The sequence below is a fragment of the Prunus persica genome, chromosome G4, assembly GCF_000346465.2.
Source record: "Prunus persica cultivar Lovell chromosome G4, Prunus_persica_NCBIv2, whole genome shotgun sequence".
Lineage (NCBI taxonomy): Eukaryota > Viridiplantae > Streptophyta > Magnoliopsida > Rosales > Rosaceae > Prunus > Prunus persica.
Window position 1 is genome coordinate 1,695,756 of NC_034012.1, and position 22,069 is coordinate 1,717,824.

Consider the following 22,069-nt stretch of genomic DNA (forward strand, 5'->3'; position numbering starts at 1 on the left):
CTACCTAAACCCTCCTTGTTCAATCTATTTTAATAGTTGGTATCATTATTCTTCATTTAGATTTATACTATTAACGTTGTAGTTTTGGTAGGCACTAATTTAGCTAACAAGTTCATATTTTATATTAGATTGATCTATATGTTGGGCTCATAATACTTCTTTCAAGTTCTAAAAAATTTGATATTTTTGTTATGGGGCGAGTCGAAAAACCTAATCCAACGAAAGTGAAGACGAGAATCCACAATTTGAATATTGCAAAGATATAAGTAGGCATAACGAGAAAATACTTGATGAGGATGGGAATATAAATGGCATACTCGCTCCAATTTGCGTGATTAGCATCCCTAAATGTACCTATTTTGACCCCAAAAAAAATGCGACTCTAAGAATTATTGTTCTGGGCTAAAAGCCCATTAAGATTAGGCCCATTTGGAAGCCAACCAAAACAAAACCATATTCTATGTTCTAAATGGGCCTATGGAGGTCCATGATGATAATGTTCAGAAAGTGACGTAAACGACGCGGTCTGGGAAACAGAGAAAAGAAAGAAGGCCTTGTCGCTTTCCAACTGCTACACGGAGATGCCGTAAGCAGCAACAATCATATACGCTAACGCACACGCAACCTCCCTCTCTCTCTCTCTTCTCTCTCTTTTGTGTCATAATATCAGACGTTCTTCCTCTTCTTCTCCGAGACGGATATACAACGCTCTGTGGCGCGACCCCTCTCTCGAGTTTTTTTCTTTTTTCTTTTTCTTTTTGTAATTTCAGCTACCCACCTCAGGAGCAGCCCCAAGCTCTCTCCTTTTCTCTATCCGAGTTTCTCTTTGGTAATCTCTCAGCTCTCGGATTTATGTTACATTTCTGAGCTCGTTTCACTTTGTGCTGATTTATGCTGGCGGTGTTGTTTGGATGTTGTAATTCCGTTTTTTTTTCTTTTTAATCTGCGGGCATGGCCTCTTGAGATGAGAAAGCCATGGCGTCCATGTTTTCGCAGTTGAGATTGGGGGCCATGGCTTTCATGTTTACATAGTGAGACTAATTTGCTTTTCGGTGTGTGTTTCTCTTGCCAATTTAAGATACTATTTGGTTTGGTGTACTGGGTATGCCATGGATGTGTTTTTTCTTTCGTCAATTTTCTGTGAAGACTTAAACATTCATGTATATTTAGGTTCCAGATGAACTAAGGTCTCTCTTAGATTTCAGAGTTTTTATTGAGCATAATGGAGTCCAAGACATTATACCTATGTTTGTGGTGCTCAAGCTGAAATATTTATATGTAGGGTGAGATTTTGAAAATCAGGGTAGTTTTCTTGGTGTGTGTTTTAGGTTGTGATCTGGAACTTTTCGCTGTCTAGCTAGTTCCATTATTCTAGTATGCTTCTTACTTGCTAGGATTATACATTTTGCTTTGGTTTTCCCATGACTTGGATAAAATTAGAGACCTATGTTTGACATCTTTGTTCTCTGGCCAAAAGGAAAAGAATATAAATCATCATTTTTCTTAAATAAAGAAGTCGATCCATATCTAAGCTAAATTTTGCAACACACTTTATTGACTGTAGTTTTCTGTTTTGTAGGCTAGTTAACTGTAATTCTGACCATCAAAGACAACTGTAATTTATGGTATGTTATGAATCTTTGTACTGAACTTTGTTCTGTTAAATTATGTTGATTTTCTGAGATGCTATGATCTTCTTTTCTCTTTCTGGTTGTTGCGTGAGGGATAAATTCTCATACCTTTTTTTTTTTTTCTTTGTATGCAATTCTGTCTTCAGTGAATAAGGTTCTCTCTCCTTTGCGCGTGTCCCGTTCTCTTCTCCAATCCTCCACATACACAAATCTACCTGAGATTCTTCTTTTCTAACCCAAAGAAGTATATCCATACACATTAGTAAAATGGAGGTCAAGCTGGCGAATGACAAGCGTGAAAGAGAAATGTATGATAGTTTTGCTGAACTTTACGCCATTATAAAGACCACCGAGAAGCTTGAAAAGGCATATATTCGTGATGTGATCTCTTCGTCAGCGTATGAGACTGAATGCCAAAAGCTCATTGCCCACTTTAAGACTTTGGCTTCCACGCTTAAAGACACCATCCCAAGCATCGAGCGATTTGCAGAAACATACAAGATGGACTGCCCAGCAGCTATAAACCGCCTTGTGACCTCAGGGGTGCCTGCCACAGTGGAGCATCGGGCTGCTGCAGCTGCCTCCATGACTTCCTCAGCTGCTGCTGTGGCAGAATGCACACAGAATTTCATCACTGCAATGGACTCATTGAAGCTGAACATGGTTGCAGTTGATCAGGTGCACCCGCTGCTCTCGGACCTTTTAACGTCTCTGGGTAAGTTGACCTTTCTGCCACCAGACTTTTTGGGGAAGGTGAAGTTGAAGGAGTGGATTGCAAGATTATCAAAGATGGGAGCGGCCGATGAGTTGACAGAGCAGCAGTCTAGGCAGCTTCACTTTGATCTTGAGTCGTCCTACAACTCATTTATGGCAGCTTTGCCAAACTATGGTACTTGACACAGCTACTTGCAAGAACCTCAGTGATCTCTCAGAAGGGATTTACTAATTTTCTACTGCATATATAATATTTTGGGTATGCCTGAGTTCTGAACTTAGTAATTAGTATTGATATTTTGTGTCAATCATGCCAGATATGATTTTCAAGCTACATTGTAGGAAATACTTCAATTTGGTTTCATGATTCTTAATGGTATATGATCTCAGTGGCTTGATTGAATGAAATGCTCAATATCAGGCCATTTTGTGAAAGCAAATTGTTTGATGGATGAGTGGCTGTCCTCTGTACAAAAATGAATAGTTTTTCTACCTTTTTCTTATTGTGCCTTAAGTTAACAACCACAGGCTTCTCGAAATCTGAGTTTGGTTAGGTGCACCAGACTGGGGCCTTATTCTATTAAACTAGCGTTAGAATCTTAGATAGGTGCACTAATTGTGGCCTTATTTGTGTTGTTTTAATGCTGATAGGAATGTTGGTTGTAATATTAAGGGGTCATAGTGAGCGCCTTAGATGAGTCCCCATCTTTTAGCCGTTGGATCAAATTGGTTAGTTGTTGGATCAAGTTGGTTAGTTTGATCCAACAGTAAAAAGATAGGACATCATCTAAGGGTCTTAGAAGGCCCTCACTATAGAATAACCCTGTAATATTAAAGATCAGAATATATATAGCTCAGCCCAACCGTTCTCTCTTAATAGATTCATCAAACTCAAAAGGGTGCACAACTTTAACATTTGAGAGTCTTGGACAAATTGTAAGAAACTGGGATTGTAAGAAATTGGGAAGGGGGAAGGGGGAAGGGGGAAGGGGGGAGGAGGGGGTCATTCATAGAAAGCTTATTTATGTACATGCCTCCTATGCTTTCAAAGTTGTCTCAGATTACCACATGTTCTTTGAAACGTCTCAAAATACCACATACACTTTTAATAATAGTCTCATGTTACCTGTTCCGCCTCCTATTAAGAGAAGTTCTATTATGTGATGTGGCCCCCACTTCTTGTGGTATGGGTCTTCTTCTTCTTCTTCTTCTTCTTCTTCTTTCAGACGAACCAATTCCAATAATCTCCTTCCACCCAAAGCCCAATCCACAATTTCCATCCATGCCCTTTTGGTCTTCATCACCCTCCTTCTCTTCACCCTCTCAACCTTTGAACCTACAACCAAGCCTCACCCACTCATCACAATAGCCTCCAGAAGATTTCTCTTCCAAAAAAATCTCAACCTACCACCAACACAGACCCCAAATTACTCAACAAACTCACCACGTAACGGAACATCTCTTAATACTGATGGAATAGGTAACGTGAGACAGTTATTAAAAGTATATGTGGTATTTTGAGACGTTTCAAAGAACATGTGGTAATCTAAGACAACTTTGAAAGCACATGAGGCATGTACATAAATAAGCCTTCATAGAATGAGATAAAAATCAATTACAATAATGTCTACAACCCTCGCATAAGAATTTCATGTATCTACCCCATCTGCAAATTTGGTCCCTTTCATGATTGGTGGCCCGAGAGACTCAAAAGCTTAAAGATGCCCAAATGTGAATGAACGAACCCATTGAACCTCCATATCTAAGTGTGCTTTATTTTTGTGTCACAAATGGAGTTTGTGAGACATTGAAACATCACCCCTCGAGAACCAAAATTTTTTATTTATGTAATTTTTTTTTTTTGTATCTGAACTCGTGCAAGATCTAACTATGTTCCTATTGTTAGAATCAGAATAAATGCATGCATTCAGAGTTCCAATTAGAACAAAGTAAAAGTCTCCCCCATTTTCATCTTCCTACAACATATGAGGCAAAACTTGAATCAAAATCGGAATTAGGAGGAGAATGACGAGGATTATTCCAAGAATTATAGCAATGCATGTCCACTTCCTTGATTTCTTCTGCTGTTCTTTGGCCTCTTGAAGATTGTCGGTGCCGCGTCTGACAAACGAGCTAGCATGCATGACATGGCTCTCAATGTCATTGAGTTGGTGACCCTGTGCTTCAACCAGAGCAGCCATGTCCAAGAATATCTGATGGAGCTCAATCAAATTCTTCTCAATCTCCTTCACAGCATCATGTCTTTCTTGCATTTCTGATATGGTGTCCAAAATCTGACCTCTCCCCTGTTCTTGAATAGCCTTCTGCAGAAAGCTCTCACTTTCTCCACTCGATATCAAATTTTCGATAGTTTCCTCACTCGCTTTCTCTCCGGTTATAGTAAAATACCTGCGTTCTATTGTTTCTTTATATTCAGATGTCATTCTACCTCTCAATCCCTGAAAGTCATCCATCATGTCCTTGAGTTTCTTCCCCAAACCACTAACCACTGAGGTCCTGGTTCGATCCGCGGAGGAGCCAGGGCCACAACCAGGAAGGTTTCTGTGAGTTGCGTTGGAACGCTCCAAACCTTCAAGCTTTCCCTTTATGATTTTGACCTTCTTAAGGACCTGCTCGACATCCAAGTCCATGCGGGTTCGGAGCTCTTTCATGGTTTTAGCATTGTGCACAGTCTTGCTCTCTTCATTGGCATCTTGTAGCTGCTTGTACAGCTTATCAACCTGTCTCATGTCCTCCTTCACATTCTCGACATCTTCGAAGAACTTGTCAAGATTAACAGTCTCCTTCCCGGCCTCCATATCGTCCAGGTAGGCCTGCTGTTTCAGGTCAGTGTATTTCTTGAACGAGCTCGAAAATAAGTCGTTCATCTTGGCGTGATGATGATATTATGTATCACTCACTCTTGTTGATCTTCTGCAAAATGGGTTTTCCTTCCTTTTCTTTATGTCTGTGAAAAAATTGAGTGGACAACAAACAAAAAGTGCATTAAAAACCATGCATATAATTAAGCTAAGCTAATCAAATCTCTCCTTCATGTGTTCAAAGCGTCTGTGTTTTTGATGGGGGTTTGGGGCTTCTGCATCCTCCTCTGCATCACATTGATGAGGAGGAAGACAAAGGAGGTGACAAAAGCAGAAGCTGTCCCCAAGATATGGACGAAAGTAGAAGTTTCCTTATTTTCGGTGAGGGTGGATGCATTTGCGGCTTTGGATTAATTGCATATGAGGACCACCCAAATTAAGTTAATTAAACCTGTAAGGCCGTTTAAGGATGGGTGTACAGTGGCTCATGGGTTAGTTAACAGGTAGCTTCCTATTTTTTTTCATCTGTTATAAAAAGGATATATAGTTCGGTTGACTTGGTCGTACATTTCTCTCCTCCCAATCATAAAAGAGACTGCTAGTCTGGTAAAGATATTTGTGGATCATAGTGTAACCCACTTTTCTGAACCTGCCCTAATTATAAATGGATAGCAACAAGTAGTTATAATGAACCATTTTGTATTTGCAAACTGATGATTAATAGGCCCATAAAGACAAAAACCCAAGGATGGAAATAAAATCAGATCCAAAATAAGCCGAAGTTGCCCATCTAGATTTACGAGTAATTTATCACTCATCATAAAAAATAAAAAAAATAAAAAAAAAGACCTACGAGTAATTATAGTGTAGTACAGTAATACATAACAGAGATAGATTCACTACCATGTAATTTATGAAGAAACCAAAATAAAATAATTCAGCTTGGACCACTTCAAGGGAAGTTTGTTCAAATATATATATACACATAAAAATAAACAAAACAAAATGAGGTGAATGCAATTTCTATTTTACTCGGCCGGAAAAGGAGATATTTAGTTACATCCTCAAAGTCATTGCATCAAGGCAGCGAGGTGAGCTTCTAAAATGAAACTAAATAGCTTCAACCTGCCACCCACTTCAGTTGCATTTATCGTTTCCGTATTAAAAATAATAAGGCTTTAATGTCCGCTTAATTTTACTTTAGAGACGACAACATTTGCAGAATCACATTATAGTTTCTCAATCAAGTTGCCCTCTTCCCACCTCTCTTCTTTATGTACAAACCTGAAGATGCGAGATCCCATGTGGATGAATGTACAACAAAACTATCTCCAGTTCGGAGCAACAGCCCCACGTTGCTGATGACTGACATATCATTGTACAGAACAATGCACTAATGTTATCCCGTCGCAGTCATGGATGCTGATGCCTTAATGGATAAAGTTGCAGGACAGTCGTTGCCACCATCATGATTGCTACTTCCGAGGGTTACACCATTGCTGAGGGGTTCCCCCCCTCCGGCTTCACCTCCAACTTGCTGTGACCGATTGCCTGATGAATTTTCACTGCCACCAGAACTTGACAATCTCTGTTGCTTGAGATACCTTTCTGTGGCATCTTGGAGCAACTTCATCATGCTGCCAGAATCGGAGCCAGGTGACAGCTCTTCCTCCCGCTCTGGCTGGATATTCAGGTCAATTTGGCCTTTAAAAGGTGGGGTTGAGGATTTCGTCCTGTTAAGGTCATCATCAGAAAGTTCAAGGACCTCCTTTTTCTGGTTTGGACTACTGCTTCCTGCGTTACAACATATGGGGGTGTCGTCGTCTACTTTATCAATCACTACTAATTGCTGCTGCTGCTGCTTTTTGCGTGTACTTTCCGCTTCTTTTTCTGATTGCTTCTTCTCACGCCGCATCATTAATGTACGGAAACGGCGCTTCACTGTTAAGCATACATTACAGGTGCAGGTTTGCTTGTGTTTTGGACCCTTCCCACTGGGGGGTTGGATGCAGACAATGCATGAGCATCCAGGTCTATGTCGGGGATGCTTTGTGGTGGCTTGGGCTGATGCTGGGAGTGACTCACCCTCTCCCAAGATAGCGAGGTTTGCAAGTGTGTCGAGCCCTTCCAGAGCTTCAATGTTATCTGGGTCCTGTTTAGCAGCCTTCATTTTCTTGGAAGTAACTGCCCAAGCAGAATATAAAAAAACAATTACAAATTGATAATTTGGAATGATAAGCACGTGTATATGATCTAAGAGAAAAAAAAAATCAAGTATGAAAGGAAAGAACCATTTTAAACATACGCAGGCAAACATAAGAGAACGGGACCCAAAGCCAAGTTATGACACATTACTCAATGAGCTCTGGATTACAATAATTGTCTCAAGCAATTCATACCTGTACTATGGGAAGGTAGAAGATCTTCAAGCTGTTCTGTTGTCAAATCTTGCGCTGCTGAACACGAAGATCTGGTAGATAATTTTTAACACATAAAATGTAGTTTATCCATATGTGCACGTCCTTGGAGTTCATATCAATTTAAGGTGAACTTACAGAAAATGTCCATTTTACCTTTCAGGGTCCCATGAATTATCAGAACAAGTCCATTTTGAGGGTAGAAGTGCATTCACAGGCAGTTTGCGCCATTTGAAACAATCTTCGCATTGAGCCCATTGAATCTTCTCACTGAGAAGAACGGAAAAAATCATTAGATATGGAGATTAACAGATAGAATTATAATAAAATAAAATAAAAAGCTTCAGGGTAAAGAATACACAGGGAAAGTAACTCTTCCGATTCATTCTAGGCATTAAAACATGCTCCATATGTGAAGACCAAGACAAGGTCCAGAAAGGAGGAAACCCCAAATACTGTCTTCCATGCATGGTACAAGTTGGAGACACCATTTAACCAAGATTTTTTTTTCTAATTGAAAAAACAGCATTTTCTTACCTTGAAGAGTACAAGGCAAATCAGTGAAAACAAAAAGCATACCATGTATAATCTAACAAGAAGAAAATAACCAGACAAACCTAAAAAAATCCCCATTAGGCTCTTCAAAATATTTCAGAAATCTAAAATAATTATAAAAATTTCACCCAGCAGCAGCACCTAGGCACAAAATTTTTTGAACCACTTATCTGACCCACAAACTTATCAATAAATTTTCTCGATAAATATGCAAAAGTTAACTAAAGCATTAAAAAGTAACACAGAAAACTAATATAGAAGTCTTCAGAAACAGATCTTAGCACTAAAGATGATTTACCCTGCACTGCCCGTAGCATAAATTGTTGGCATCCCAAGAATTGGAGCATCCTGTAAGAAATAGCAGATGTCAGAATCCATAATGGAGGGATCCCAACCCTATATTGAACATGATAACATAGTTAGAAGACACAACACATGAAAAACTACAAAGATGCAATGAAAGATGTAACACTGCCATATGAGCACCAAGAGGTATTTCCCGCTTTATGAGAGGAAGCTTTGATTCAACATTTGACATGCGGTTTTTGGGTCGGGACGGTTGGGAAATGGGTGAGGGCAGCCCTCATTATATAACCCGCTCAAGTCATTCAGCCAAAAAATGAATAGAGGTATTCACAACTTGTAACAAGTTTGGTAAAGACCCAAACCAAGAGAAGGATTCTTGCATCCAGAAAAGAAGAGAGGGGAATCACTAGCAGACCAGAAAACTCTACAAGTATAAGATCACAAGCTTTTATAAAGTAATATTTTCAAAAGCCACTTTGGAATTATTCAAGTAAAAGCTGTCTGAAATAATTAATTAATTATTTAGTTTTGGAAGTCAGTATCGAAATGGCATACAAATAAAGTGTATCAATGTAGTTCCATCATAACAAGATACGATACTAAGAATTCTTCACGGTTCTCATCACAAGATACAAAAGTTATTGTACCTCTCGTTATTTTCTGGGGGCACTTAGCAATTGTGATCTATTAGAAAACAAATCCATGTAACAGTTGTGGTCAAAGGGAAAGAACACAGACGTCATAGTGAATTGGATTGCACACACACATCAGAGTGATAGAACAAGAAAAATTATGAGCAACATTTGGCAATGTGAATCCTATCAAAAAAGGAATCATAATTAACTATGTACCTCATATTCCTCAAACTCAAAGCCTTCAATCACCACAACAGTAGGTATATGGTTAGCAGGAGCGCGAAGCAGGCCTTGAGCTTCTTCCCATGTTAACTTCAGTTCTATCAGGTCTTCATTTTCAATTCTCAGGCGCTTACTCTTAGAACCCAAGGTACTGTTCTTCCTTTTTCTAGAGATCAAAGACTTAGATCCCAGTGCTTCTTTTGCTATGTAACCAGACTTATCAACTTTAGACCATGAGCTAGGATCTGCCAATTCAGCCTGGTTCATTGATGAAAATCTAGGTGATTCTGTACCATTTTTAATACGACATCTGAACCATTTTTTATATGACAAATATTGAAAAGACTTAACCAGAATTAGTTTCTGTTATACTAACATCTGCAAGGGCTGAAACTCCATTGCTTGCCTTGTTTGTCTCGTTTTCCTAACAAGCAAACATAAAGTAAAAGAAAACGAAGCCTTAGTAGTAGACCTTACAGAAAACCAAATGCAAAGATCCATATAAAGGAACAAAAATGCATGCAACTAAAATTATCAAGTAATTCAAAGCAGACTCAGAAACAAAACACCATGGTCATCCAACTTAACTGAAGTGCATACTGGAAATATAAAATACTGCCTTTTAATATGGTTACCAGTTGCCATTTATCCACTTAAATCAAGCATATATTGCCAATCACAACTAAAAAAATAGTCACAAGGAAATAGGTGTTGAGAAGCAAAAAACCTGATCAGATGGTGGGGCAGTTGAAGCCTTTCTGAACCCCATAACCAATTTCCCTTCTGGCTCCAATCGACTAAAGGTTACTGATAAAACAGAATAACTCTTCAGTGCCAAAGTGAGGGAACAAAGTAACAAGATGGATTAAATCATAGTAAGCTGACAACACACACAGTAGGGAAATTACTAATACACACACAGATATATATATATATATATAGGGGCATGAAAACAAGAAATTACATAAGGAAACATGGAAGACACTCTTCGAGAGCATAATAAGCCAAATAAATGGATAATGCAAGAATCCAGAAAACTAATAAGATTGAACTAAATCCAAAAGAACTCCATAAATAATTGATGTCAGAGTCCTCGCCAAGTTTAAGCATGAACAAGGTACCATTCAATAGAAATTTCTCCAGTGATATAAGATCATTACCTATGTCGCCTGCCTGCAATTGCATGGACTGTATGCACGGAGTAACCCCCTCCAGAACATACATTCTGCTATTATTGTTGGGCCAGAAACGAAACTGAAATACCCATTCCTTGCCTTTTGAATCCTGAACTTTAAGAGGTAACCCTTCAGGCTGAGAAATTGGAGGAAAGTAGGCCTGTCTCGTAGGGAAATAATGTTAATTTATTATGAAATAATAAACTGTGTCAAGCTAAAACTTATAAGACAGATTCAGAAAATAATCAAATATATAATATAGCTCATGCTAATTCTTTCCATTATGCCTCAAGAAGCCAAGTGCCAGGTCCAACTGAGAAAACATGAAGACACACCTCTGCACATTTTTTTGGCAACACCAGACGTCCAATCCGCCCAGCATCACTCGCACTTAACATTTTCTCGAATAATGGAGTTATTACAGAATTTTTACTTAAACATGGTTAAGGTTTACAGTATGTAAGATTCAAGGCACAACAAAGTTTAAGAAGAGCCATGACCACTATACAAACAGCCTTAACATTTATAATATTAAAACATATACAACATTGTCTTTTTAGAGAAAGGAAATAAAAAGATATTGAATCAAAGGATACTCTCCAGATATTTGCTGTAGCTCTTGATCAGTAAATCTAGGCCAGTACCGTGGAAGTAACTGATTTCTTCCCCGGGCATCCGCTCGAGGCCTTGCATTGCGGATCTGAGTATCAGCAGATGATTCAACTCCATTCTGTAAATTACCATTAAACTGCTTTGCCAAAGGAAGGGTTGGCCGCAAATTAGTTCCAGTAACCCCCACTTGAGCATTTGTTTCACTCACAGATCCATATGGACCAAATTGTGGAGTAGAAGGGTCCTCCTTCAAAGAGGCAGACTGCTGAGATATATTTAAACATGAACTACTTTGCTCCTCGCGGTTATTTCCTACAACAAAATGTTGACAACACTTTAACAGCCATCTACCTACAGCTTGGAAACAGAAATGTGGCAAGTTGGCATAATATTTCACACTAGCTTATGTGCCATGAAAGAGTCCATACCTGGCTTCCCGTTTTCAAGACTTTCTTGTGTGCCCATAGTGAGGTTAACTTTCATTAGTCTTTCAGAAAAATCCTCTACTTTCTTCTTTTCCATGGAGGATACAAATATTCTTTCACTGGCATTAAGTTTGTTAATCCCAGTTGAAACATCAACTTCATATGGCACCCTCGTATGCAACTCAGATGAAGGAATTGAAGAATTGAATAAACTGGGTGCTTGCCTCCATGGTACAGGACCAGATCCAGCCAAATGAGTCCAATTTTTGACAGACAGGTCCTTAAGTCTCTCAGATAAAGGTGAATGGAAGAACATAGATGTTGGCCATGCTGGATTTGGTGTCTGTTCAACAACAGAAAATAACACGGTTGTGGTACGTTCAAGGAACATAACATAACTAAGATAAACAAAGGTTGATATGGCAGAATACTGACAATTGAAACATACAATATTGAAGTTTTGTTATTTAAAATTTTAAACAATCCCTACCAAAACAAAATTTTTCCTTGCACATGTCATGCACTCAACTCCTCCAGGATCCAACAATGTAAATGCATGACTTGAAACAATGCATCCACAATGAACCCGCTGCAAAAGAAGACTAACCAAATTAACATTCATACTAGAAATCCAAAACTAAAGTCAGTTAATCTAATACAACATTAATTATAACACTAAACGTTTATGCTATAAAGGATACAAATTAGACAGCATAAACTATCTACTGACCTTCCCACAAGACTCGCAGCATCTCCAACCAGCGGCATTCATATGGAAAGTCTCACAGAATCTTCCTTCCTCATAAGCAAGACTTAGATCACACAAAAAAGGGAAAAGCTATCTGTCAGTGTAATCTACAAAGCGTACAATATTCTAGCTTAGAACTTGAAAGATGAATGAAGATTAAGGTAGATGAATCACCGGATACAGTCAAGTTGTGATCTATATAGCCAGTTGAAATTCTAACGTGTTTTAAAATGAATTCAACAGGCAATAGCATTTCCTTGCCATCCTTACTTCCTTAATTAACAATAAGTATCCGAACTGACTCAATAACTGGTAATTAAGCTTGAAAAGTTGGGAAACCTAACAAAATAAATTCGTTCTCCCAAGTAATTCTGCACCTTGACACCATAGGCAGACCTTCCATATGCCTAGTGGGGGCAACGGCTCCCATGGAACAAATATTTAATTTTACTTTTTTGTCATAATTTTTCTGACATATATACATCTTTTCTGATTGCGAACACAAACTTCCATTACCATTAGATGCCGTGGATATTTGATTAATTTGATTGATTCAAATGGTCAAACTCTCACATGAACCTACCATATTTTGTCAATTAACCCAAAAAAAGAAGAAAAATAATCATTTTGCAGTTTCATTCTTTCTTTTTATGGATTTCATTGCATCTCTCTAAGTTTTTTTAGCCTACAAAGCTCTCAACAAGAGCTCCAACTACCTTAAGCTACTCTACATTTTCACCTTCATGTCCTACGATATCCCAAGAAATACAGACAAACAAAACAGAAAGGATTGTAATATTGCATGTTCAAGAGAACTACTTATATTAAGGCAAGCATAGGCATTGCAGGTTGCATTCACAAAAAATAAGTACCAGCAGGTTAGGCTTAATTAAAAAGAATTTCATGAGCAAAACTGTATATGAACATTTAACCAAAGGGAAAAAAATATTCCCAAAACCAAGTGAAGCAACAAAATTGTTTCATAAACATCACACTAAAGCATCCGTTGAATTCAATGGAGCAGTTAAAACAAAGAATCTTTTAATCTTTCCCCTAAATTAAATTATAGTTTCTCTCCAAACTCCTACTTCACCAAGCAGTTCAGCTCAGCACTAATCGAAATGACAGCTCCCGCGCATTTACCTAAAGGAGCCAACCTATTCAGCGCCCTCAATCAAATTTGAAAGAATAAGAAGAAAACGGAGGTAAAGCCAGTGTTCCCAAACTACCCTTTTTTCAAAAGCCCAATCTCGTTCTCGAAACTAGAGCATAACGCCACGACTTCCTCCAAATTTAGTAAATTCCCCCCCAAAAACCCACTACTAAAACCCTAAACTCGATCTCAAATCGATCAATCCAACTCGAAACGACGCAAATGAAGCCGTGACTTGAAACCAAAAAAAAACACTGAACCAGTTCAAATTAACAGATTTTGGAAAAAACTAAAAAAACAAAACAAAATGCTTGGCTTACTAGCATCGATCGCATAGCTCAGCATACTCTCCCGTACGTAGCCGCCAGCCCTTTCTCGGATGCTCCGATTTCAATTCCTTGCACTCGGAATTGTAGCAGACCTTGGAAGACGACGACGACATCGAAGAAGCTCCACATACAAGAAACTAAAACCCTAGAAATTAAGCAGCGGATGAGTTATAGAGAGAGAAAATAGAGCGAGAGAGAGAGAGCAGTATAGATATCGAAATACAGTGGTTTGTTTCGGCCTGATCTGTACGTAATCATATAGAGCGAGAGAGAGAGACAGAGACAGAGGAGTTGGAGAGGGTTTTAGAGAGAGATAGAAAGAAAGAAAGAAAATGTATTTATTTCTGGAAGTGAGAGAAAATAATTAAATAAATAAATGCGTGAAAATTATATTTAAGACTTTTCCTTTTTTTGTTGAAAAATATTTAACACTTAAAAAGAAGCTTTAAAAACACGTCCAGTCGTTTTGACCCCCAAAAAAAAAAAACACGTCCAGTCGTGGCCTTATGTTCGGCGTCGTCGTTTCTCTCTCAAACCTTTTTTTTTTTTTTTTTGGTTTTAATTTTTTTAAGTTTCTAATAATATCTAATGTCGTTGTCGTCGCGGCTTTGAATAAAAAATTCCCATTTTATCTGCAAAAGCTACTGACCTGTATGCCCACCTGAGCTAACGAGACAGGGGCGTTTTAGTAATTTGGAGCTAAGTTGGATAGAGAGAGCGAGTTTAGAAATTTGTTTACTCACGAGAGTAGGGAGTTTTAGTCGCTTACAAGGTGTGGGTGATGTGGGGTATAATCTGATGCATGGCCCGCTAAAGGTCATGCAATCACGTAACGCCTACTTCTCTTGCCTTGTTGTTGGTTTGACATGTCTTCCATTCGTTAATGTTTTTACTATTTATGGTACTGTTCGGTTTATGTTGGTTGTTTGTTATAAATGAAAATATAATTTTTTTAAAATAACGTTTACACAGTGTATTTACACATAACGGGAGAAGTCATGAATCATAAAAAAGTTATGAATATGGTAGAAAATAAATGAGTGAGATTTTTTAAGTATTAGATATTATGAATTTTAATGTGAAATTCACATTCAGCGCATAATAGGTAATTTGCGATACAATTTTACATATCGAGAGTATGATAAAATATTAAATGCTAAAACTTACTTGATACGAGTGATGAATAATGATGAAGCTTAGCAAAAATATAGTCTGTCTCGGCCACATCCATCTAAGCCTAACAATGTTGTGTTGTTTTCCTTCTTGGTTACTTCTTATTTCTTCCTAGGAGGAAGCTAACAAGTTTTGCAATTTAGTGATCAGACGCCGACGGACAGCCAGCCACATACACGTCTCCATATCCAATAACATTTTTGGACACTTATGTGAAAGAGATAAGAGGGATTTTATTTTTGGACTTTTCACATGTAAATCCATAAATAAAGACCAAAATATAAATTTATCTTCTTCTTTTTTTTCCCTTTTGGTTATAGATTAATATATATGCATGTGAAAATGAACACATATATATATATATAGATAATACCAAATAAATTTTGTACTAGTTTGCCTTAGCTGCCATCGATACGATGCCTTAATTAGCTTGTTTTCACTAAGCTGTACCGTTACGTACTTAAGAAACAAAATTAATAATAATAATATATAGGTGATTGATAATTATGATTAAGATATAGGCTGAATAAAAGAGGCCAATTGCTTGGTGGTGGCGTCTCAAGCTAAGCTAGAGTGGCAATGTAGGTCTAGGATTCATCATACGTGATTTGTAACAAAACTACAAAAGGGGAAAACCCACTAAGCAATAATGTCCACATATGCATGTATACCACGTAAGCAAGGTAGATATATATCACAATTTACATGCCAAAAACTAGTGTTTGGTTTTCTTGGTTGATTTTTGACTTTTGAAATTGAGATGAAGTGTGAATGGAATTTCCAATGTAAAAATGTGGGGAGTATAAAGAGTTTCACATGTATTAAGTTAGTTGATCAACAATAATATGCTCGCTTCCTTGAATACGAGTTCGATACATTTCTTAAATTATAACTTTGTCAAGAAAGAAAATTTCTCCTAACTTAACGAGAGTTGTTAAAACTTTTTTACTTTTTTTCCCTTTTTGTGAATAAGAGACCTAAGCTGATTGACATATGTATGCACTGCTCGTCAATCCCCACTTATCATTGACCACAATTAATTTTGGAGTTGAAATGATTTGGACCACGTTGTATATTTGAATTTGAGTGAACCCTGTAGCAGGCGTGTTGACGCTGCCATGATGAACCCCGACGTCATATCTAACTTTTATATGCATATATAAATCATACATAAAAACCTATGACTGGTATTATTATGATAACGTGCCCATCATTGTCACATCTTGCATCATAATGAATTATATTCTATAATTGTTATTATTAACTTTTCATCACATAATTGTTATTTTTTTAATATTTTGTTTATGGAGTGAATGAGTTCTTGTTGTGCACTAGAATGCTAATTATTTATGTCACAGCCAGATTTCTCAATTACCAAAACACATGGACGACTTTTATTACAAAGGTCAATGATTTAAGCTGTCGAAAACAATTATATGTAATTAATTTAATTACTAGAATGTCGGCAGGCATGTTCAACATGCCTTCTATAATTCGTTTCCAGCATATTAACATTATGAATTAATTAGCACTATGCAAATACATTTCGTATTGGTCATCTATATATATTGGATGCATTAGGGAACTTGTTTTATTTCATGGCTTCGTGCAACCTGCAGTCTCCGTTGATGGGCTAAATTTGCATCTTTCCGTATTGCCGGCTAGGAATATGTGCCATGTAACAGTGAGGAGGCATTGCAGAAGGCTGTTTCGATGCAACCGGTCACAGCTGTGGTTGAAGGCGAGGAATGACATTCCGACATTACTCCAGTGGGGTCTTTTCTGGAGGTTGTGGGATGTCACTTGACCAAGGTGTTACAGTCGTTGGCTATGGCAAAATGAAGACGGCATTATTGGTGGGGTGTGCGTGGCCGAGAATTCCCAAAGATGTTGATTTTCCAGAAGGTCTTTGTGGCATTGCCATGTATCATGCTTGCTATCCAGTTGTATTATATGCACATGACTACATTTTTTTCAATTGGATTACTTTTCACAGAGAATATGCATGGCCGAAAAAGAGACAATTGGCTTTATGATCGAGAGCTGAAATTAAAGAGATTTGTCACATGATATTTGGGCGGGCAAAAGTGACATGAGCTTGTTGGCCCTCGTCTCTACAATGACAGGCTTCCACAAAAAAAAAAAAAAAAAAAAAAAAAAGGTGCGGTTCTTTTCTTGTTGATGGAAAAATTACCTGTCTTAGAAAGCAAGTCAGCAATCTGCATTCACATTTGGCCTTAAGGTTTCTATCATTGAAATGCTCATGTATATATGTATTTCAGAAGGTGGAATGAAATATGGTCTCTGGATTTACCAGAGTCGTATGCATTTCTGTACTACAAATGTGTTTCAGAACAAAAGAAAATTGTAAAATCAAAGCAAAAGAGTGAAAGACAAACTGCACATTACTTCGACAGTAATCTTGGTAGCTGTTACAAAATCACTTTTCAGCAAGCAACTTGCCGACAAACGAATCGCTTGTACTCCTTGCAGCTTTGTACGGGTTGGATTCTGCTTGGTATCTCGATGTGTAACCAAAATCAAATACTTGATAAGAAGTATACTTTATACCGGGGAAAACAGAGTAGCTAAACCTTGATCCACAGTTATTTGGAGTTTATCATAGGCCATCAGCGTCTTTTGGTCACATTTGTATGCTCCTTTGCCCCTAGCCAGGACCTCACCATCTGAGTCTATAATCCCTCCCTTTGTGGGGTCCTCAGTGAGAGGACCTGGTTCCAAAATTAATGCTTTCACCTGCAGTATGTCGCGAGATAAAAGAGAATGTAAACAGAAGTGGAACGTTAGTAAAGCTTCTTGTATATACCAAAAGGCAGACACGGAATATTAAAGCTAAACTAAATGCTTGATAATTTGGTTTTTCTGACCTTGAAGTACATGACATATGGTGAATTGACATGACTTCCTGTGCTCAACCCTGACATCAACGAGAGCAAGGATAGTTTTGGGCAAGCTCTCATAATTATCACATCTAGGTAACCATCTGAGAACTGCACACCAACAGGCAAAAATAGCACAAATACATTTATTCGAGTTTTGAAAAAATATCCCTTGACAGTAGTAGCGGAGAAGTATCTGAAGCAGACGCTAATCAATTTTACAGTCCAACCTTGGCATCAGGCGCTGCCTTTGTGTCTTCACTTCCCCAAGGGACATTGTGAAGCCAGACTGAAACGAATGGTCCATTAATAGTTCTCCAGTCCATGTTCTCCAAGTTAATATCAGGTCCCTCATAGCCATGCTGTCGAATGTTAACAGGCTCCTCTTGACTTGGACCACATTTATTGTGATGGTTAGTAGGTTCACTAATGTTGTTGTAACTAGTAGGCTCCCCATAAATTTCAAAGCCAGGTGCAGGCACAAAGGAAATAGATCCATTATATTGCCTCAAATGCACAATTCGTTGAACAGCCTAAAATATAGAAACAATTAGCATACAAGTGAGCCCGTGCAAAAGGTTTAACATATGCCATATTCCACCAAGTGTACAAATGGGACTGTCAATTGCATGCATTTTCCACCAAGAAATGCTACAAAGAAGAACCCTATTTAATTTTGACATTTTAAGTTTAAAATCCTTTCGAAAGAATCGGATACTACTAGTTTTCATTATTTTACAACTGTTGGAGACCTAATTGTAATATAAATTTGATTTACCATAAGGAATGATTAAATTTGAACTCACCTGTTGAAGCATTCTATAATAATTCCTATTTGAAGACACTATTAGGTCCTCAAAATTTGTACAGCAACTAATTTAACAAAACAAATAGTGTTATACTTGGAAGTTTTGATTCTAGACTTAAATTCAATGCAGTAGTTAATAATAATACCAGGGCAACAAATCACGTAAAAGGATACACAAGCACACAAATATCTAAACGAGCAATGGCATAAACTAGTAAAGAAGAACACAATAAATGAGAGGTAAACTTACATAGAAATCTAGACGAGCACTTCCCATCCACCTATACTTCTCAGACTCAATGTCAACATCTGCCACTAAACCTGAAAGCATATGAAAAATCATATTACATTTTTTAATTGCTATGAGAATCAGATATTCTAGTAGGAATTATTCCAGTACAACTAGAAACTTATAGAAATAGCATAGTATATTCCACTATCTAGTGGTGATAGTTTTGACTCACCCCATGCAAGCATCAATACACTGAAGAATTTGGTCTTCCCCTGCCATATGGTAGCTACATCCAGTGAACGCTTATTCCCTGGCCATAAATAAACCACAAAGAAGAAAATATCATTAATCAAAAGAACTAAGTACTAACAGATTAGAGGGAGAGAAAGGGAGCAATGCTATTATTTTGAACACAATATAATGATGCACAGACAGCATATGTAACCTCGAATAATGGCAAGAATAGCATTAGATGCTGTACAAGGTTCACCAACAGAATCCAAAAGAGATTTTGCCATTCCATTTCCTGTACCTAAATGAAGAAACATCTCTTGTCAGAAATTAATCTTGAAAACAACCGACTAATAACTCTGTTTGTTTTGATGCACAAATTATTACAATTCACTGCAGTGGCCTCACCTTCCATAACATGAATGATCTAGAAATTTTCAGAGATTTTTATTTTCTTTCTAAATATAAAGAAAATTGAGAGAGAAAGAGGATTGAACCTGCAGGAACTACTCCAAGAGGCATCTTTATTGCAGCTTCCCAATCCTCTCTCTCAAGGAGTCCATTTACTACCTACTAAAAAGTGCAATGCTTATAAGAAGAAAATGGTAAGCTTAATCTATGCATATGATCCTGTAGAGAAATGTACCGGATTAGCATGATATAAACATAAAACAAAACCAAAAATAGATTCTTTGTTGTGTTTCAGACTAATAACATTGCCAGTCAGTTGATTTGCCACTTTCAGTTAGAGACCGTCGCAGCTTTAAAAACTTGTTAGAACAAATTACCACTATATGTTTACCAAATTACCAGCAGCTCTGCCCGAAACAAAAAAACAAAAAAAAATCTAACTCATTGGAGGAAAACAAAAGGGGTGGTCATTATATATAAGTAATTTGAAATTCCTCGAGGAAGTTGTTTGCACAATCACAAGATGTGTGTTTAATAACTCTGCAACAAAATCATATTCACATAGCTAGTGATCATTCGCAACCAACCTCAACCAAGATTCCATCCCCACTAACACAAACAATGCCATCATACTTTGAAAGATCTAGTGTTTTAGCAACTTCCTTCGCATGTAGTTGATATTGAGTTTCTGAAACATTGATTGAAAAAATAATTACAAAGGGGATACATTAACTTGACCTACAATCCACAAATCCAAAACTTGGCACATCAACTATTAAGCAAGATTTTAAAGAAGATTCCGAACCTTGTAGTGTAAATTGGATATTAGCATCCTGGAAAAGAGGTTTTACGTGTTCAGCATATATTTTTGAAGCGGATTTGCTCCCACCAAATGGATTCACAAAAACGAAGAGCCTCTTTGGCCGCCCTGTTACAAAGAGAATAAGTTACCATCTATGTTATCACAATAAATGCGAGAAGTAATATAAAAAACCAAAAACTGAATTTCTTTTCAATAATTAGGCTTTAAAAAAAAAAAAAAACTTAAGTGGAATTTAGACTAAAAAGAGCTTCAGTAGCTTAAGTGAACAAAATTGAAACAAAAACAACGGAAATTCAAAATCGCGCAACGGTCAAACAACCCAAAGTCAAAAGTCAAAAGTCAAAACTTCCCAAGCATTCATTTCCGTTCCTGCATTTTCCTATCAACCAAACAGGACAGAAGCCAAATAGAGCATATGATGATTACCCAGAGAATCAATGTGTTCGCGGAGCTTCTGGCACCAGAGCCTATGCGAGTCCTCAGAGAGAGGCTTGAAGACGAATTCTTTCCTCACCACAGCTCCTCTGCTCGCGACGCAGCAGATTCCATCTCCGTCTTCCACTAAGGCTCTGATCCTAATCTTCGGACCTTCCGCTGCGAACCCGAGGACCTCCTTCTCCACGATCAAGCTTCGTTGACCTCTCTCCGACCACCGGAGAACTCCATCGGCGAATAGAGTCACCGGAGTGACGGTGCCGTTTATGAGGACCCGGTCGGAGAGTATGGGTTGAGCGGACTCGGGTCGGTCCATGTTGGATTGTGTTTCAAGTCTTCAAAGAGTCGTTGAGGCTCTTCTTTGGAGTCTGAAGTCTGATGTAGAAATTTATGCGCTCGTTGGCGCAGACGCCGGTTCACTTTGGTTGAGGTTGAATGAAGCGAACCGGATGTGAACGATGCCAACGGAAATTGGTTTCATTTACCTAAAAACCTTAAAAAACCGAAATTAGTTGTTGGGTTGATTGTAATTTGCATCGTTCGGTTTATTCTATGATGCCCACAAAAGATAAAGAAATGTAGCGTTGGGGCCAAAGCTGCTTCGACATCCATCGAAAAGGAAAGGGAAAAGTATGTATATGCGATAAATAAAATTGTGACTTGTCTCTGCCAACATATTTGGTGACAATGAAAATGTTTGGATTATTAGAATTAAAGTTATACACTACTTGCAAAGGATTCATTTTTAAGTTCGAGTCTCAGTATTCATATTATATGTGTGAATTTAATATATTATTACTTTTTTAATATAAAAAATTCTTTAAAAAAAAGGTTATACACTACTATTTGAAACATATATATCACTAGACTAAGATGTAATTGGTAATAGTCCGATCTTACATTATACCAAGTTCAATTCAAATCCCGTTTAGTTTTAAAATAGCAAATCAATGTTTCAACGTTGTTAATGTTACATCAATTAGCTCTTATTTTGGTAGTAATTCTTTCTTTCCAATATTAGAAGAAGTCCATAATTTGAAAGAGATTTTTTATTTAAACTCCACACTTCTCTTAGTTCATCTTATGTTCTAAGTTTATCCCAACTTTTAATTTAAATTTTCACAATTTCTAAAAAAATCTCACTATCTTCCCCACCCTTAAATACACCCCAGCTGAAAAAAAAAAAAAAAAAAAAAGAAGAAATTTTCTATTTAAACCCCACAAGCTACCCTTAGAGGATGAAGTACGTTCTTATTTGACAGACACTTGATTTGTTGACAATGTTAATTTATAGATTGGTAAATTTTTGTGT

The 22,069-nt window shown here is 37.5% G+C and overlaps 4 protein-coding genes across 6 annotated transcripts; 1 reads left to right on the forward strand and 3 right to left on the reverse strand.

The window, feature by feature from the left end:
* On the forward strand, window positions 626–2,781 carry LOC18778152 (vacuolar protein sorting-associated protein 28 homolog 1). 2 transcript variants are annotated; one of them, XM_007211994.2, is made up of 3 exons: window positions 626–829; window positions 1,580–1,625; window positions 1,778–2,781. In XM_007211994.2, the coding sequence occupies exon 3, from the start codon at window positions 1,899–1,901 to the stop codon at window positions 2,526–2,528; it is 630 nt and encodes a 209-aa protein (XP_007212056.1). In that variant the 5' UTR covers window positions 626–829; window positions 1,580–1,625; window positions 1,778–1,898; the 3' UTR covers window positions 2,529–2,781. The 2 variants fall into 2 exon arrangements, with proteins under 2 accessions (XP_007212056.1, XP_007212055.1); XM_007211993.2 differs by lacking the exon at window positions 1,580–1,625.
* On the reverse strand, window positions 2,651–5,476 carry LOC18778825 (syntaxin-124). Its single transcript, XM_020561999.1, has one exon. The coding sequence runs from the start codon at window positions 5,231–5,233 to the stop codon at window positions 4,322–4,324; it is 912 nt and encodes a 303-aa protein (XP_020417588.1). The 5' UTR covers window positions 5,234–5,476; the 3' UTR covers window positions 2,651–4,321.
* LOC18780156 (B3 domain-containing protein Os07g0563300) lies at window positions 6,078–14,049 on the reverse strand. Its single transcript, XM_020561762.1, has 14 exons — window positions 13,736–14,049; window positions 12,245–12,326; window positions 12,005–12,103; window positions 11,518–11,857; window positions 11,074–11,401; window positions 10,813–10,909; window positions 10,463–10,637; window positions 10,030–10,109; window positions 9,679–9,726; window positions 9,297–9,560; window positions 8,438–8,487; window positions 7,741–7,854; window positions 7,567–7,637; window positions 6,078–7,351 (listed from the first exon to the last, which is right to left on the reverse strand). The coding sequence occupies exons 1-14, from the start codon at window positions 13,855–13,857 to the stop codon at window positions 6,567–6,569; spliced, it is 2,655 nt and encodes an 884-aa protein (XP_020417351.1). The 5' UTR covers window positions 13,858–14,049; the 3' UTR covers window positions 6,078–6,566.
* On the reverse strand, window positions 17,148–21,365 carry LOC18779554 (sphingosine kinase 1). Of its 2 annotated transcripts, XM_007211931.2 has the most exons (10): window positions 20,749–21,365; window positions 20,305–20,427; window positions 20,087–20,187; window positions 19,586–19,658; window positions 19,303–19,389; window positions 19,090–19,167; window positions 18,876–18,946; window positions 18,048–18,350; window positions 17,806–17,928; window positions 17,148–17,674 (listed from the first exon to the last, which is right to left on the reverse strand). In XM_007211931.2, the coding sequence occupies exons 1-10, from the start codon at window positions 21,071–21,073 to the stop codon at window positions 17,483–17,485; spliced, it is 1,476 nt and encodes a 491-aa protein (XP_007211993.1). In that variant the 5' UTR covers window positions 21,074–21,365; the 3' UTR covers window positions 17,148–17,482. The 2 variants fall into 2 exon arrangements, with proteins under 2 accessions (XP_007211993.1, XP_020418502.1); XM_020562913.1 differs by lacking the exons at window positions 20,305–20,427; window positions 20,749–21,365 and having other exon boundaries at window positions 19,586–19,661; window positions 20,087–20,176.